The sequence below is a fragment of the Rattus norvegicus genome, chromosome 6 (assembly GCF_021556685.1).
Source record: "Rattus norvegicus strain SHRSP/BbbUtx chromosome 6, alternate assembly SHRSP_T2T, whole genome shotgun sequence".
Taxonomy (NCBI): Eukaryota; Metazoa; Chordata; class Mammalia; order Rodentia; family Muridae; genus Rattus; species Rattus norvegicus.
Window position 1 is genome coordinate 101,366,574 of NC_141539.1, and position 18,123 is coordinate 101,384,696.

Genomic DNA, 18,123 nt, shown 5'->3' on the forward strand with positions numbered 1-18,123 from the left:
GGTGAGCTTCCCGGCTTCTCCAGCATCTGACAGTGCCGTGCAGGTGCAGGACCGTGTCCACGTCAGCCCTCACTGTCCGTGCAAGGTCAGAGTGAGGCCTGGGCTTTGGCTTGAAGAGGGATGTGAGGGTTTCTTGTTGAGTTCATCTCTGGATCGGTGACTGGGTTTTTAATATGTAAGAAGAAGAATACCCCTGCATTGATGGCTTAAAAGGTGTGTCTGGTCCTGTGGCTGCTGCAAGGCACAAAGGGAAGGTCAATAATTATTACAGGGTGTGTGTGTCTGTGTGTCTGTGTGTCTGTGTGTCTGTGTGTCTGTGTGTCTGTGTCTGTGTGTTTTGAATGTGTAGAGCTCACAGATGACTTGTAACAGTTGATTCTTGCCTTTTACTCTGTGGGTCCCAGGAATCAAACTCAGGTTGGTCAGGCTTAGTGGCAAAAATAAAAGCCACTGATCCATCCTGCTGGTCCCCTGAGTTCCTTTGTAATGCTGTTTTGCCTCATAGATGAGCACAATGCCTGGACTCCCTACTCGACCCTGTTTTTATGATATCGATTTGGACCCTGAAACTGAACAAGTGAATGGATTGTTTTAAACAGGTGAGCTATTACTGGGGTTTTCTTGTTTGCCTTTATTTTTACATTTGTGTATTTGTTGATTTTATGGGAACAGAGAGGGGTATGTGGTGGGGAGGGTATGTGTTGAGGTCAGAGGAGTCCTGAGATTACTGGTTCGGTGCCGGCAGTCTTGCCTGCCCTGCAGAAAGTGTATCAAATATTTCCTACCAGATTCATTGAGAAGGAATCAGTGGTAATCAGGAAAGATACTTGACAATAATCAGTGAATTAAACACCCACGTTCCAGTCTGGAAGAGGAGGGCTCCAATGCCCATGGCAGTGCAGGGAGAAAGTGGACAGCCTGGCCACTATGGAGGCCTGCAGCGGGTGTTAGCTTCCCCCTGCAGCATCCCCAGGAGGCTCAGAGGTGGTGATGTAGTAGAGGCAGGAGTGGCCCCAAGTCCATCTGTGCCTTGAAAAGACAGAGCCCGGGTGGTGGTGGCACACACCTTAATCTCAGCACTCGGAGCAAAGCCATGTGGACATCCTGGTGTACAGAGTGAGTTCTAGGACAGCCAAGACTACACACAGAAACCCTGCCTCACAAAAATGGGAGGGAGGAAGGAAGGAAGGATGGACGGACGGACGGAAGGAAGGAAGGACAGAAGGACAGAAGGCAGGAGTTAGGCTGGGGTATAAATGATGGTGGAGCAGCCTGTGTAAGCCACATTCAGTGCCCAGGAAAGCACTCATACACTCACAGAGACAGAAGTTGGCTAGTCTTCCAGAAAGCAGAGAAGAAAAGAGAACCAATTCTGGAGTTCTTGGACCCTATGTACTCACCACAGTGACACATTTAATTCAGATCTCAAAAATGTCAAGCAGGAAAATCCTCAACATTCCTCTCCAAGGAATTAAAAAACAGCCTGTCAGTGGAAGAATGAGATGTGACCAGCCTATCTGGTGCAGTCAGGGCCATGGAATGAGAAGAGAACAGAATGCCTGTCTTATCAGCAACAAGGAGCTTTTAGACAGCAGAGGAATGTCTCTAAATGTGTGAGGGGAAGATAACTTTCATCCTGTGTTTACCCCTGGCCAAATCTGCCAAGGTAAAGGGTTGCCACCCCCACTTCTGCTAGGAGGCTATTTAACGATATAATCTACTCCAGCAAAATGAGGAACTAAAGCAAGGGGAAGGTATGAATTTTAGGGCAACGGATTTGGACAGTAGCAAATGGGGCCAGTGGTCTGACAAGAGTGCATGGCTATGAGTTTCTGGTCTAGTACAGAGCAGGCAGGAAGACTGAAAGGAGCTGGGAAGTGGGTGCTACAGGGTAATAATAAAGTAACCTCCTGCCCTGAGAAAGTGGAGATCCAGGAGGCCAGCCGTGGCCTTCATTCTGACCACGTGAGGAGAGTAAGAAGAGCACTTGGTGTAGGGAAGCACTTCCGGCACAGGGTTAGTGTACTCTAGGACATGGTCCCAGCTCTCTGCTCCATCTAGCAGTGCTCACACAACCATCACACTCTGGGTTGTTCTCAAGTTCATATGTGGACAGGCCCTGGAAGATTCGCCCAGAGGGAAGGCTGTACGTGTGAACAGCTTTGAGATGTAGCTGGAAAATGATGAAGTGTGGAAGGAGAGAGGAAACTGCTATGCTTAGAGAAAACACTCACTCATTCATTCATTCATTCATTCATTCATTCATTCATTCATTCATTCTGCTTTTCTTTCCAGATCTTCCATCTCCAAGAGGCTACTCTGTCTGGCCAGTGTCTGTTCAGGCCCACTGAGGAAGTGTGCAGAGAAGTCTTGAAAGTCTGTGCCTGCCCTGAAGAGCTTCAGAAATAGTGGAAGTTTCTCTAAAGCCTTTCATAGCCTTAATTCAGATCATGTATAAATTAACATAAATCATGCCTATTTACATAGTAAAAGTCCACAGAATAAATGAAATAATTTTGCTACTTTGGTGTTGAAACGTACACTGTGACATTGGTAGACCTAGATACAATAGTAGAATGTCGACCCTGGCCATCTATCCAATGGATGTGTCAGGGTTGGGGCTAAAGAAGCAAGAGGCACTTGTGATCTGTTGTTTAAGGGGGCGGGGAGGTAGACTTGCTTTCCTGTTTCTTACCTTCCTGTCTGACTGAACTCCACAGAGGGACTGCTGATTCTTGTATGAAAGTTTGTCTTGACATATTTGGGATTCCCAATTGACCCATTTGAACCATTGCCTTAGTGCTATTGGTTTTTGTTACTGGGGTGTGTGTGTCTGTCTGTGTGTGTCTGTGTGCACTTCTTTTGGTTGATTTTCCCCCGCAATCTTTTTCCCCCGCAATCTTTTTCCCCCTTCTATCTTGCTATTACCACCCCTTCCCTCTCCCATGGGCCCCTTTCTAGGTTCCTGACTTTGCTCCTGTTTCCTCCCACCTGGATATACCTATTTAACAGAAGCTAGACTCTGCATGCAGCAGTGAATAAGCCACCATTGTCTTCTGAGCCTAGGATAACTCACTTAATTTAATGATCCATTTTCATAATTTCATTTTCTTTTATGGCTGGATACAATTTTGTTTTCTGTATGTACCACATTTTAATTATCCGTTCTGGTAATAGACATCTATGCTGAATCCATTTCAGGTCCTCAAGAATGTGGCACCCCCTTATGTGGGCCTTTCCGGTCCATGGGCTCAGCAAATGTTTGCTAGTTGACTGCTAAGTCCCTAGGCTCTACCTCTCTATACAGAATGATCTTGTGAGGTTTTGTTTGAAGTTTCTAGAATGTCCTAACTTCTCACTTATCTTCTGTTTTCCTGTCTTCCTGGCATTGGCTCCTTCCAGATTCTGCATCCTCCTGGTCCCAACGCTAATTAAACATTGCTGATATGGACAGAGCTGTCTTCCCAGGCTCCTTTGCCATTGTTATTCTTAGTCCCTGGGTCCACACCAGTGTTGTAATACAGTTCTGTGGTCTGAAGAAACAATGGCGGTGAATGGCAAAGGAGGGCTCAGTTCTGCCCCTTGTTGCCTCATACACCTCTGTTTCTCACCCACCTCTCTGCTCCCTCACCCACCTCTCTGCCCCCTCACCTGGTTTGTGGAGATAAGGCCGTGTTCTGCTTCCTTGTGGGTGGTTCTGTAGGCAGGCAAACGAGTTCTATAAGGAGCTTTGTACAGTGCCTGGCACATTTGGAATACTCATTGCTGTCTGTAATAGGAAGCGTCTTTCTCCTAACTTTCAAAATAATCTAGAGAGTACCATCCAGGATGGGATTCGATAGGAATTCCGTTTGCAAGCAAAGAAAGAAGCAGTCTTATGAGACACAGTGACTTAGAGATCGTCGTGTTAAAGGGCTTCCTCCATATTGCCGAACTTCCATTCAAAATACAGAGAATATGGAGAGAGATATAAGGTGATAAACCCCAATGCAATAATAAATTATTAAGTTCACTAAGTTCATTTTCATATAGGTGGATGCCTATAGAAGCTAAAAGGGGTTCGAGCCCCTGGAGTTGGCCTTAGAAGTGTTTGTGAGCTGCCTCACCTGGGTGCTGAGACCAAGCTCGGGTCCTCTATTAGAGTAACAAATGCTTTCAACCACTGAGGATCTCTTCAGATCCCAAAGTTTGTTTCTTGTTTGTATTTTTGGAGGCAAGGTCTGTCTCACTGTATATCACTCACGCACTGGCCTGGTGTTTACTATGAATGAGCCTAGCTGACTTTGAACTCACCGAAATCTTGCTGTTCCTGCCTTCAGAGTGCTTAGATTTAAAGGAATGGGGTCTTAGTTAATTTTTTAAGATTTTAAACTGGGTATGGTGGAGCACACCTTTAGTCCCAGCACTTAGGAGGCAGAGGCAGGAAGATCTCTGAATCTGAGGTTAACCTGGCCGACAGAGCGAGTTCCAGGACAGCCAGGGGTACAGAGAGAAAGCCCAGCTTGAAAAAAAACAAAACAAAACAAACAAACAAACAAAAAAACCAGAAGAAAAGCTGGAAGATTAATTTTTAATTAATGTGCATCCGTGAGAGAACAAGCTGGTGCCCGTGGAGGCTGGTGGCACTAGATCCCCTGAGACTGAAGTTCCAGGCATCTCTAAGCCACCTGACATGGGTACCAGTCTGCACAACAGAGCAGCAAACACTTTAACCACTGAGTCATCCCTCCGGCCCTGTGTAAGGCCCTGGGTTTGATTAATAGCCACACTCTCGAGTGCACGTGCACACACATAACACCACTCACAAATAACATGGGAAATTATCATGTGTCTTTGCAACTTGCATGCAAGCATCCACACAGCTAACTCCTCCTGCCAATGAAACGGCTTAGATGGAAGTCGCCAGCTTCATAACAAGAGCTGACACCTGCTCGGGAATGTGTAGGTGAATTGTAATCAATTAGGCTTATCTCCTCACACTACAGAAAGGCGTTTCAGGATTCTGTGCTGGTGCCTGCTGTCCCCTTCCAAAGCCTCTGCTCTCTGCTGCCTCTCAGCAGTTCTTAGAAGGCAGCTCCTACCAAGCTGTGCAAAGGGAACCGGGTCCGTTCCGCTTGACTCCAGAGGAAAAGGCAACCAAAGTGCATGAAACTTTACAGAAGAAATGAAGTCAGGGCAGCTGCTGAGAAATCCTCATGGGCAAGGGTTTTATGCAACTGGTTCTTGGATCTTTGCTCAAAGGTGTCACAAATACAAGCTTGCAGAGCTATCCCCACGGTGAAAAGGGGCATAAAATATCTGCAGCCACTTGTGTAAAATACCTAGAGAAGAATTAGTGTACTGGGGACCTGTCAGTGTCACCAGCCCAAGTCCTATCCCTTCAACAAGACACTAGCACAGTTCCTCCAGTCCCAAGGGTTCCCTCGCTGGCCTGCCCCTCTCCATATTGTTAGGATCCCTGGTAAACAGATTGTGCCCCTGGCTGCCACTGAAGGTTCATAGACGCATAATTTGAGGGTGACAGCAGTGTGTACGTACTGACAAGTAAGGCGCTTGGCTCCTGCAGCCTTCATGGTGTCCACACATGGATCAAACCACCAAGGACCTGGGGCTGCAGGTTCATTAGATGGTGTGTCAGAGAAAGGTGCCTCGGAAGGCTTATTCTGAGACAGGCTCAAGGACATAAGAATGCTTAACATGGAGGAGTCGAGACCATTTTTGTAGCTGAAAGCCTGCACTGTGGATGGGGACCAGACTGGAGGGGATGGTGTAGTCAGCTCAGCGCCGCTCAGACACATGTAGGCTACTTCATTGGCACGCTGGATCTGTGACATTGATAAGCTGTGAGGAGGAGCCTCCCTCCTCAGATTGGGAAGGTATTTATAGCTCATTTCCTAATTATATAAGTCAGATGGAGTAGCAGGCAACAATAAGGTAATAGCTTCAACGGCCCTGTCACTTGAGTGTGCTTAGGAGTGACAGGTTTCTTTCCCTTCTGTGCATGAGGGGCATTGTTCAAACATCTGGCCTCCAGTTCTAGCCATATCCTAAAGAAAAGCCAAAATGCAGGCTTTTATTTATAGTAATATTCTCTCTCTCCTCGCTCCCCTCCTCCCCCTCTTCCCTCATTCTCCTTACTGGGTGCATTGTCTATGCATGAAAGAAAGATGTCAGATAAGTTATTGATCTTATAAATCCTATTTTCCCTTGGAACATGAGGTAAGCCGCCTCTCCACCTCCTAACTGTAGACGATGGTCAGCTCGCTTACTCCTAAGGGTAAGGCAGGCGCGGGAGAGCTACGGTTGGGTTTCTATTGGGTTTCTAAGGTGCTCCTCCTTGCTCTTCAGCCTGCACCCCTCATTGCCCGATGCTCTTTTGTGTTTTTTCAAGTGGGTCTTGCTATGTGGCACAGCCCAGCTAGGGACTTATTGTCTGTCCTGCTTCAGCCTCTCGAGTCCTGGGATTGCGCTACACCCGGCTCCTAATAAGATAACTAGGTTACCCCCTCCTCATCTGGATGAGCCTCCTTTTCATAAAATGACTACCAACTCCCAAGGCTGCTGGATTTGAAGCAACTTAGGAGTTTTTTCCAGCTTGTTTCAAGTTCAAAACTGCCAGAAGCAGGGTCAACTGGCATGGGGATATAAAGACCATGTCACGCACTTGTGTTTGCTGGATGACCAGAGCTAAGCCAAATTCATTTTGATTTTTTACGATGGGGGCCTCATGTAGCCCAGGCTGGCCTTAGACTCCCTATGTAGCCAAGGATGGCTTTGAAAGTCTCATCCTACTGTCTCTACCTCCTGAGTACTGAGATCATGGGCTTGTTTCACCACGTCCAAACCGTACACCAGGCAAATGCTTTTGTGCGTGCATGCGTGCATGTGTGCAGGTGTGAACTCTGGTCCTCTGCAAATCAAGAAAAACTCTCTTTTTTTAAATTGTTTTTCTTTTATGTATATTGGTGTTTTGCCTGCATGTGTGAGGGAGTCATATTCCCTGAAACAGGAGTCAGGGACCGTTGCAAGCTGCCATGTGGATGCTGGGGATTGGACCTAGGTCCTCTAGGTCTGTTTCGTGCCCCAAGAGTTTATTCCTTAACAGATCTTGGTGGAGTAAATCTAGACTAGAGAATCTGAGGAAGGTAAAACATATAAACCATCCCCAAGAGGACATCTGAGACTGACCTCCCAAAGGTCTAGGTCCACTTAAGAAAAGGGAAGGGGTCTTGTTCATCCATGTTACCCGGGCTTCTGAGCTCTGCTAGGAGGAGCCCTGGAGGCGGCTGATTTCTGCTGGAGCACCACATCCATGTTGACAGGTGAGCACAGGTGAGGGCTGCACCCGCCATGGCCCTCTGACGTCTCACATCAGGTGGATTACTGTTTCCTTGGGGGTCTGCTCCCCTTGTTCCTCTCAAATGGGGATGGAGCTGAGGGCACTCACTCTTCCAGCCCCATTTGGAGCGAAGGGTACTGATACAGGCATTTGCCTCTTGTGTACAGGACCTGAGGTTTGGACATGGTGAAACAAGCCAGTGGTCTCAACACTTAGGAGGTAGAGGCAGTAGGATGAGACACTGTCAAAGTGTAACTTACAGGACCTTAGCTCTTGAAAACACCCCAAAGGCACTGGCCCTGAGCTGGAGAAGCCACACCTTGTGGGCTCAGAGCTGTGTCTGTGCTGGTTTCCACCTGAGCTGACACCTTTCTGTTTCAGATTGAGGACTGTACCAATACAGGTCTGAGGTCCTGTTTAGCAATGTTGTTTCTGTTTCTCACCGTGTGCATAATTTTCTCCATAGCTGGGTGTAGAGGTAGGTGGATCTCAGTGAGTTCAATACCAGTATGGTCGGTTCCTGGTCAGTCGTGCAGAGCTATATAATAAAATGAAATGTCTCAAAAAAAATGCCTGCTGGTTGGTGGGGGCACAGGCCTTTAATCCTAGCACTCTGGAGGCAGAGGCAAGTGGATCTTTATGAGCTCTAGGCCAGCCTGGTCTACAAAGAATTCCCTGTCTCAACAAAAATAAGATAAAATGTCTTCCCCCACTCCCTTACTGTCTCTACTGTTAGGAATCTTGCTTTTTAATTTTGTTTTTGCAAAAGGTCCCGCTAGAGCTGGTTACAGGTGGTTGTGAGCTGCCTAATATGGGTATATGGGGATCGAACTCAAATCCTCTGGAAGAGAAATACATGCTGTTCACCGCCGAGCCATCTTTCCCATCAATTTTTATTTGAAGATACGCTTTCTATCTTGTCTTTAATGTTCGAGGGCGATTTACGGTGGGAACCTTATAAATTCAAACAGGGTTTTTATGGATGTGCGTCTCAAGAAATGAGGGGCCTCTACCCTCTTCTCGCAGTCCTCCCCCTTTGCCTTAGTGGTCCCTCTACCCAGGCCCTGATGTCATTATGCAGCGGGGATGCGTCCGGGGCGGGAGCTCGGAGGTCTCTCCCAGGCGGCGGGGCAGTCCGCTGGCAGGTGGCTGGCTGAGTTCACCCCGCCCCCGGTCGTAGCCCCGCCCCGCTGCTCCACGCGCATTGGCGCGGCCAGCTGTCTCTCTCCGCGCTGGGGAGGGGGCGCGCGGCTGCGGTCCCTCTGCAGAGGGCTGCGCGCTCCGCGGTCTCCGGGGCTCCCCGTGGTTTGGGTCCGTGCTCCTCGACCTCGGGAGCAGGGCTGTCCTGAGACCGCAACGATCTGGGTAACTAGAGGCAAGACCAGAAGCTCTGGGTCAGAATCTGATGCACTGAGCCCCCGGTAACGGCGGCAGACCCGGGGTCCTGGTCACCAGATTGTGAGGGACACGGACTACAAGGTCGCCAGTCCTCAGGCGGCTCCAGGTGGGTGACCCTGGGCAATTCTGCTGCCCGCTCGTTTCGCACGCGTTGCAGCTGGTGCCTTGGCACCGGCTGCCTAACCCTTTTCCTTCTTTAGGGGTTTTCTGGGGAACTGTGATTTTTCGGCTCCGGGCTAAGATAATTCTGCCGATAGCTTTAAGCTGGGCTATCTGTTCCACGCCCCCGGTATTTTCCTTTCTGAGCACTTTATCCTGAGCTCTGTCTCCTTCCACAGGGGCGTCAAGCTTGGAGAGTCCTTCCTCTAGGAGGAAGCTTAGCGGTTCGTGTCTACTGCTGAGAGAGATTCCTTGCTTTGCTCCGATAGTGGTTGCTTTCTGTTGCTCAGGCGGGGAAAGGTAGTGGTTGTTTTCTGTGGCCGTAGACACAAGATTCTGCCAGGAAAGGACTGCGGGGACTTTAACGTTTCCAAGACGAGATAGCGCTCCTCTCGAAGGTAAAGGCGAATGGTTCGCAGTCTTAACACGCTGCAAAGTTTTAATGCCTGCAGGCTGCATCCTTTCCCTGCCTCGCATACACTTGTTGGGGGTGTTGGTCTCTACAGTGATATACATTAAAAGAAGCCTCTCGTGCAATCATCTAGGCCAGTTAGGTTAGTTTCAGAGACTTTCCGGAATATAATCTCATCTGACTATTTCTTCTATTAATACACGTATCCTCGGCTTAGAAGGAATGCTTGCTACGGTGCAGAGGGCTCAGGGAAAAAAAGACTGGAACCATTAAGACTGGGCTCTAGGGGCTGGGGATTTAGCTCAGTGGTAGAGCGCTTACCTAGGAAGCGCAAGGCCCTGGGTTCGGTCCCCAGCTCCGAAAAAAAGAACCAAAAAAAAAAAAAAAAAAAAAAAAGACTGGGCTCTATAGTGCTAGTGTGTGTGTGTGTGTGTGTGTGTGTGTGTGTGTGTGTGTGTGTGTGTGTGTTATATTGGTTCCATCATTCTAGAATTTTATGTTTCTTTGTAGAAAGACGAAGCATTCAATACTCTTCTTTTTTCTTTTCTTTTCTTTTTTTTTTTCCGGAGCTGGGGACCGAACCCAGGGCCTTGCGCTTGCTAGGCAAGCGCTCTACCACTGAGCTAAATCCCCAACCCCCAGTACTCACTCTTAAAAAGAATGAAAAAAGTCCTTAGCTCTTAAAATGATTTTCAGGGTTGCAGTTCTACAGAACTGGAGAATTAGGAACTGGTACCCGAGTAAAAGCTCAGTGAAGAAGATACACTAACTCAGGGCCACTATCACCTATCCAAATTCATTACCATCTATCTGAAATTCATGGGGCTGTTGTTTACCAGTCACCCCAGGTCCCCATTCCTTAAGCCATGCCATTCTGTGGATTATTAACTTTTGGTGGCACCGGGGATCAAACCCAGGACCTTGTAGCATGCTAGGCCAATGTTCTGTCCCTGAGCTGTGTGCCCAGACCAAAAGCTTACTTCTACACATTTTTCCTCTCTTGAGACAGGGTCTCACGTAGCTGGTGCTAGCCTCAACTATACTGTATACTGTATACTGTATACTATACATCAACTATACTGTATAGCTCTGTGTATAGCCTTGATTGCGTCTCCTGCCTCTGCCTCCCACTTGCTGGAATTACCGTCACGCACAGTCACAACCAAACTCAGATTAGCATTTTAAAGCAACTGGCTTTCTCTTGGATCCCGAAGCGCAGTGAAGAACGCAGTTCAGAAACAGGCAGTCTTGGGTTAAATCTGAGCACTGTAGTCTCAGGCGGGCTGCTTAACTGCAGATGGAGATCTCACCACCTCCTCACCCTGCAACACTGCGGTGCGGGTTAGAGATGTATGTGAAAGTGCTCAGCGCTGCTGCCTCGTACACGAGTTGCGCAACCAACTAACGTCGGCTGCTCCCGTCGCTGACTTACCTCCAGCTGTGTGCAGCTACAGTGGGGAAATATGAGTAGCAGCCGCTTCACTGAAAATGTCAAAGTTACACAACGACTTTAAGAGCAGAGAATGACAGCGATGTTGGATTTTTTCCTTCTTTCTGAGAGCATGTATGGAAAGTGACGCCTCCTTGGTGGAATGTACATTTTTAGAACAGAAACCTTATGCTACAATAGAACGAACACCAGAGAGTCAGATTTTCTACTTCTAACTCTGGCTAGGTCCTCATCTAGCCTAAGGCTTTCTGCAAGCCCCACCTGCCCATTGGGAGTTCAGTTTTCATTAATTCACCTTGAGGCATCTCGCAAGTCCCTGGTAGTGTCAGTGTTCTTCGTTGTACGTGATGAGACAGTACTCAGGCTCCCTGCCACCCCACCCTCTCTTTTTTTGTTATTTGCTAAACTTTCCACGTGGGACCATAAACAATTCATGGACACGATAACTGGGGCGCGCTTGCAGAGTGACCCCAAACTTAAACAAAATGAGTTCACACTGGAATCTTTTTGATAGGGCAGAACCAAGCCTCCCTCACTAGGCATAAGCTGTTTTAGTTGTACTAAAAAATGATAGACTTCCCCCAGGCAGTGATGATGCAGGCCTTTAATCTCAGCACTTGGGAGGCAGAGGCAGGCAGACCTCCAAGTTCGAGGCCAGCTTTGTCTACAGAGCGAGTTCCAGGACAGCCAGGGCTACGCAGAGAAACCTTGTCTCGAAAAACCAAACAAAACAGAACAAAAAAATAATAAAATAAATACCCTGAAATAAACCCTACTTTTTTTCTCTCATCAGGTTGGGCTTTAAATAATGGAGAAGTTTATCGACGAAAGTGCTTTCATTTAAAGAGTAAATTAAGAGACAACGCCGTGAACAGCTGATAAACAAGGCATTTGTGTCCTGAAGAGCCACAGAAACAAGTGTGATGTGAGGGGAGAGTAGACACATAGGAGGAATCAGACCTGGTGTGATATTTTTGTCACAAAAGACTTGAGGAAGAGAGAAGCCACTTTTCCAGAGAATGAAAGAGTGCAGTGTCAAAATGGAGACCAGCGTTTCTGAGATTCAAATCGAGACTAAGGATGAGAAGAGACCAGAAGCAGCCAGTCCTCAGAAAGAGAGGCAGGAGAGAAAAACAGCCACACTGTGCTTCAAGAGAAGGAAGAAAGTGAACAAGAAGAAGGCCAAAGCTGGTTCCAAGACTGCTGAGGAGACAAAGAAGCATGCCCCAGAAGCTGGGGGTTCTGGTCAGCGGCAACCAGCGGGGGCCTGGGCCTCCATTAAACGCCTTGTGACACACAGGAAACCGTCCGAGTCTGCAGAGAAGCAGAAGCCATCTGAGGCTGAAATGCAGCCTGAGGATGGAGCTCTTCCTAAGAAGAAGACAAAATCCAAACTTAAGATTCCTTGCATACGATTCTCAAGAGGGGCAAAGAGAAGTCGTCCTTCCAAACTCACAGAAGATTCAGGCTATGTCCGAGTCCAGGGAGAGGCAGACGATTTGGAGATAAAAGCCCAGATCCAGCCCGATGAGCAGGCAACCCAGGCTAAGTCCACCCAGGGCCTACAGGAAGATGTGATGGTGAGAGATGGTAAGGAGATCCAAGAATCACACATAAGCAACAACGTCATATCGGGAGAGCATGTGATTGCCATAGAACTGGAATTAGAAAAGGAATCTTCTGCTCTCCGGATGAGAACTCCAGGGAGTGAAAAGGAGGCTAAAGTGATTCTGGTAAAGCAGAGTGTTCAGGTACAGCAAGCAAGTGTGCTTGAGAATTCAGCAGCAGACAGCCCTCAGCCAGTGACTTCTACTGCTCCTCTCTCACCAGCAACCACACATCAACTCGGTCTGGAAGAACCCAGTGACAGCATCCGGGAAAGTGCACCAAGTGGAAAAGATGACGGAAGGAGAAAGACTGCTGCTGAAGAAAAGAAATCAGGAGAGACTGCGCTGGGCCAGGCAGAGGAGGCTTCTTCTGTCAGCCAGGCAGACAAAAGTGTACTAAGCCAGGCAGAAGAAGCTACAGTGGGCCACACAGAGGAAGCTACTGTGATCCAGGCACAGAGTCAGGCAAAGGAAGGTAAACTGAGCCAGGCAGAGGAAGCTACAGTGGCCCAGGCAAAGGAAACTGTATTGAGTCAGGCAGAGGAAGTTAAACTGAGCCAGATAGAAGAACCTGCAATTAGCCAGGCAAAGAAAGCTACAGTAGGACAAGCAAAGGAAGCTATAGTTAGCCAGGCAGAGGAAGCTATAGTTGGTCACACAGAGAAAGCCACCATGGGTCAGGCAGAGGAAGCTACAGTTGGCCACATAGAGAAAACCACAGTGGGCCAGGCAGAGGAAGCTACAGTGGGTCAAGCAGAGGAAGCCACAGTGGGTCAAGCAGAGGAAGCCACAGTGGGTCAAGCAGAGGAAGCTACAGTTGGACAGGCAGAGGAAGCTACAGTTGGTCAGGCAGGGGAAGCTACAGTTAGCCACATAGAGAAAACCACAGTGGGCCAGGCAGAGGAAGCTATAGTTGGTCAGGCAGAGGAAGCCACAGTGGGTCAAGCAGAGGAAGCCACAGTGGGTCAAGCAGAGGAAGCTACAGTTGGCCAGGCAGAGGAAGCCACAGTGGATCAAGCAGAGGAAGCTACAGTTGGCCAGGCAGAGGAAGCTACAGTTGGTCAGGCAGGGGAAGCTGCAGTTGGCCAGGCAGAGGAAGCTATAGTTGCTCAGGCAGAGGAAGCCACAGTTGGTCAGGCAGGGGAAGCTACAGTTGGCCAAGCAGAGAAAGCCACAGTTGGCCAAGCAGAGGAACCCATAGTTGGCCAGGCAGAGGAAACTGTATTGAGGCATGCATCAGATCTGAAAGTAAATGGAGTTGATGCAGAGAAACCAAGATCAGAAGAAAGCAAAAGAATGGAGCCAATTGCTATTATCATAACAGACACTGAAATCAGTGAATTTGATGTTAAGAAATCTAAAAATGTCCCTAAGCAATTCCTAATTTCCATGGAAAATGAGCAAGTGGGGGTTTTTGCTAATGATAGTGATTTCGAGGGGAGAACTTCAGAACAGTATGAAACACTCTTAATAGAAACAGCTTCTTCTCTCGTCAAGAATGCTATCGAGTTGTCTGTAGAACAGCTGGTTAACGAAATGGTTTCTGAGGATAATCAAATAAATACGCTGTTCCAGTGACTCCATTTCCAGGTCACGGGAAGAAAGGAAAAAAAAAACCCTTAAAAGATGAATTCTGATACACATTTGTGGCACTTCTATCTCAGTAATAAATTAGAGGTCTATCATCTGTGGAAGCTAAAGGTACAGTTCCAGCCAGAAGTGCTAAAGGATCAATGAAGGTTGTAAAACTCTGCCATTGAAACAGAATCAGTTCTGGACTGGAGGGAGTCGGCACAGATGACATTGCGAAGGGATTTATGGGGGAGGTGTGGAGATGGCAGGCGGTAGCCCAGTGCTTTGAGGAGGGAAGACTATTGCGCCCTGGGTATGCTCTTACGGTTCTCTAATGTCACCAAGTCTGTCACCATTTCTTTCCAATGGTTCAACCCTGTGTTATGGGTGAACGCTACATTGACTTTCCTTTTACAGGGTTTTCCCACTGTCTCTAATGGTGAATCAGGTGAGTGGGCCTTTCTAGTCTTGAACAAGTTCTGTACAAAAGCCATTCACGGGTTCCTTCAGCCAGGCAAATAGTTAACAAGTGTGTAGTCGTGGACACAGGGAGTGTGTTTTCTCTCCCCATTGTCCTTCTGCCCACAGACCTGTATATACCCATCTGTGAGTGGACCTATCTCCTGAGAAGTCAAACGGATTTTTTATCCAGGAGGTAAACTTCCCAGACAGCAAGGGATTCCCCTTAGCAGAGCTACTTCTTTGGGTCGTTTGTTTTTATTTATTTTATTTTAGGTTTTTTTCCAGACAGGATTTCTCTGTGTAACCCTGGCTGTCCTGGAACTCACTCTGTAGACCAGGCTGGCCTTGAACTCACAGAGATCCAACTGCCTTTGCTTCCCAAGTGTTGACCAGGAGGTGTGGGTCACCATTGCCTGACTAAAGGGCCAGGAAACCATAATATTCTTGTGAAAGTAATCAACTGAATAAAAAGCCAACATTCAAGCCTAGATTTTTCAACACCAGTATTTTTCATTTTTCATTGTGTCTAGCCATATAACACTGTAACATACTTCCCAACCCCACAGGTTAGGGTTCATATTGTACAGCCCCCCCCCCATCTAAACTAAGTGATGGTGTTACTTCTTGTTACAAAAGATGCAGTATACATGGTACAGTATCTGTTGAAGAGCATCCTCTTGAGGCATGCGCACCACTGGCTGGTTGTTTGGTTGGTTTGTTGTTACTTTGTTTTTGTTTTGGTGGTGTTTTCAAGACAGGGTTTCTCTGTGTAACTCTGGCTGTCCTGGAACTCGCTCTGTAGACCAGGCTGGCCTCGAACTTAAGAGTTCCGCCTGCCTCTGCTTCCGGAGTGTTGGGACTAAAGTCGTGCACCACCACTGCCCAGCGAGCACGGCTGATTTCCATCCGCTCTGCATTTACATTGTGTCTATGGACTGCATATGTATACACTGCTTTCTCCTATACTTTTATTTTGTAAATACACATTGTGATCTTGTACAAAAGTAACTAATGTGGCTTTGAAGTTTAAGCAAATGGTGGGTGTTTAGTAAGATTCTTGGTTGGAATGGGAAAATATTTTCTTATTTTGCTTGCTTATCTTCGTGTTTTTAATGGGTAATGGGGGTATCATTCAACTTAGATACAAACACATGACCCCTTCAATACATTTATTTTAATTGTTTTCCTTTTAGACATAAAATCAAAATCACTCCCAAATCATCTTTGAAAGAATATTTTAACCCACTGTATATGGTGCTAATAGACTTGTATAGATAGCTACCAGCAAATATGTTTAAAATGAACTTTTAAAAGCCTGGTTAAGGTTGGCGCACTTTGCAGTACTCTAAATAATTCTGTATCTGTTTACTATAAGACTGGCTGCAAGCCAATATCCTCACATTAAAGTTTCTAATCTCCTACATATGAGTAAGATCTATAAGACACACAGCTCTTAGTTATTGACTGTATTCTGGATTTGGGGATTTTGAAAAGCAGGTACAAAGTAAATTTGTAATTTTTGGAGTAAGACAGTAGCTCTGGGTTTCAGGTTTTGGTGTGTGTGTGCGTGTGTGTGTGTGTGTGTGTGTGTGTGTGTGTGTGTGTGTGTGGGGTGTGTGTGTGTGTGTGTTTGTGTGTGTGTGTGTGTGTGTGTTCCCTGCACTGCTGTTTGATAACTATACCTTTGGTTAGAATGCATTATTATAATTGATTGTTTTTATAAGAAAATATATTCTCCTTCATTCTTAAGTAGTTTCTCTGGCTTATTTCAAGGATTTAAACATAATTTCATAAGCAGAATGCAGAAATCCATTTGTGGGTTGCAACCCTATTTATCTGCTATACGGACAAATGATAGTAAATTTTAGGGCGATACAAACTATTCTTGTAACAAAAATAAACAGAACCAGAGAGGTGGCTTGGAAGCCTGCCATAAAATATTTTTTGTAATGGGATGTATTTCAAGCAGTTTGACCTTCTATGCAAAATATGTAGAAAGATTCTGACTCAATTTACACCCTGTGGCCTTAAACTGACCGTTTAAAGGCATCAACTTAGGACACTCATTAATTTTCATTGAAATTTGCCTTTAATGAACATTAGCTAAGATCAAATTTCTTTTTGATCTCTGAGTCGTCTAAGGTGGGGGCGTCTATCAGATCCTTGGTAATTTTTCAGTGTATTCTCTTAACCCTCAAGTCAGGCATTGTTCACCCCGCTTCTCACAGCACAGAGGCTACAAGCACTTGCCGCGATCTTTTTTGTGTGTGACTATTCACTTAACATTTGTTCAGAGCACTTTTTTAGGATATTAAAAATAGTCCCCAGTAACATTTAAGTAAAGGCAGCAGAAAACAAAAGACCTTTCCAACAGAAATCATGTTCCCTGCCACCTCCTCCACCCCCAAGAATAATAAGCATGTGGTACAAATGGATCTCTTCAGAAAAGCTGTCTGCATAATTTCCCTCCCAGGTAATGGGCTTGACAGCAGTGATGATCTTAATTGGTCTACTACTTAATGGAGTCTTAGACTCGGCTTCACTTCTGAGAGACAATGTGGTCTCGACAGTGTATTGAGGGAGGCTTCTGCTGGAGGCTTATTAGCCCTGGGCCAGCCTTCACGTGCATCCAGTTCACTTCATTTGCAAATGTCTGATTTCCAGTTGCCTTATTATGTTTTTTTTTAATAGTTGAGATTTTTTTTAGGGGGTTGTGGCAGAATTTTTAAAATAATTGATAGACTTTCAAACCCTGTTGTCAGAAAAGATCCTTTAGTCAGCTTTACCGAATAAGTAGTCTCCTTTCTAGTTTAATACTAAATGCACCAGGATTTGACTTTTATACCTGTCGTTTGTACGTTTTTAGATTATCTTTGTTTATGTTAAAGAGTTCTTTACAGGGTTGGGGATTTGGCTCAGTGGTAGAGCGCTTGCCTAGCAACCGCAAGGCCCTGAGTTCGGTCCTCAGCTCCGGAAAAAAAAAAAAAAAAAAAAGAGTTCTTTACATTCAAGTTCCTGTTTTACCACGAAACAAAGTTTCTTATATGGAATTGAAATTTTCACTCCATTCTGCATTTTATCGTGCATTTTTAGAAAGAATTTTTGTAATGATCCTTGATGACAAAAAATTATTAGAATCAACCTACATAAAGTATAGTGCCCCAATCAAATTAGACTCGACATGTTAGCACCTGTTATATGAGCTCCTACAGCTCATCCTGGGCAGGGGGTGTGTGTGTGTCTGTGTGTGTGTGTATCTGTGTGTGTATCTGTGTGTGTGTGTCTGTGTGTGTGTCTGTGTGTGTCTGTGTGTGTGTCTGTGTGTGTGTGTGTGTCTGTGTGTTAGGGGCAAAGGAGGTGGCAACAGAAGCCAGGACGGGGGAAGGCAGAGCCACAGACAATGCAGAAAGGGAAGGAGAAGGGATGGAGAAGTTGGGATCTGAATACAGGAGCAGTCTGAATATTAACAGTGTATCCATTCTGATTTCTGACCAGGTACAGGAAAAGGCCTGCATAATGTCACACATGTCGGATCTTTGCCTGTAGAAATGTTCAGTGGATGAGCCATTATGAAAGTAAGAGTACCATTCTGTATTCTCATTGAAATTAGTACCACTGTGAACCAAAGGCTAATAGTAAAGAAATAATACTCTGTAGAGAAAAAGTTTTCAAGCTGAATTGATTCATGTACTGACTAACACAGAATAAATGTTATATCAGCTCA

General features: G+C 46.3%; 2 protein-coding genes across 2 annotated transcripts in view; both read left to right on the forward strand.

Moving 5' to 3' along the window:
• Window positions 1-2,509, forward strand: part of Mthfd1 (methylenetetrahydrofolate dehydrogenase, cyclohydrolase and formyltetrahydrofolate synthetase 1) — a 67,317-nt gene extending 64,808 nt beyond the window's left edge. The window contains 2 exon segments of the mRNA NM_022508.2: window positions 506-599; window positions 2,296-2,509. Of these exon segments, the coding sequence (NP_071953.2) occupies window positions 506-595 (90 nt within the window). The 3' untranslated portion in view covers window positions 596-599; window positions 2,296-2,509.
• A 6,096-nt stretch (window positions 2,510-8,605) lies between these two features.
• Window positions 8,606-18,123, forward strand: Akap5 (A-kinase anchoring protein 5). The gene is given in 2 exon segments (NM_133515.3): window positions 8,606-8,843; window positions 11,552-18,123. A coding segment is annotated over 1 exon segment (2,145 nt). The 5' UTR covers window positions 8,606-8,843; window positions 11,552-11,798; the 3' UTR covers window positions 13,944-18,123.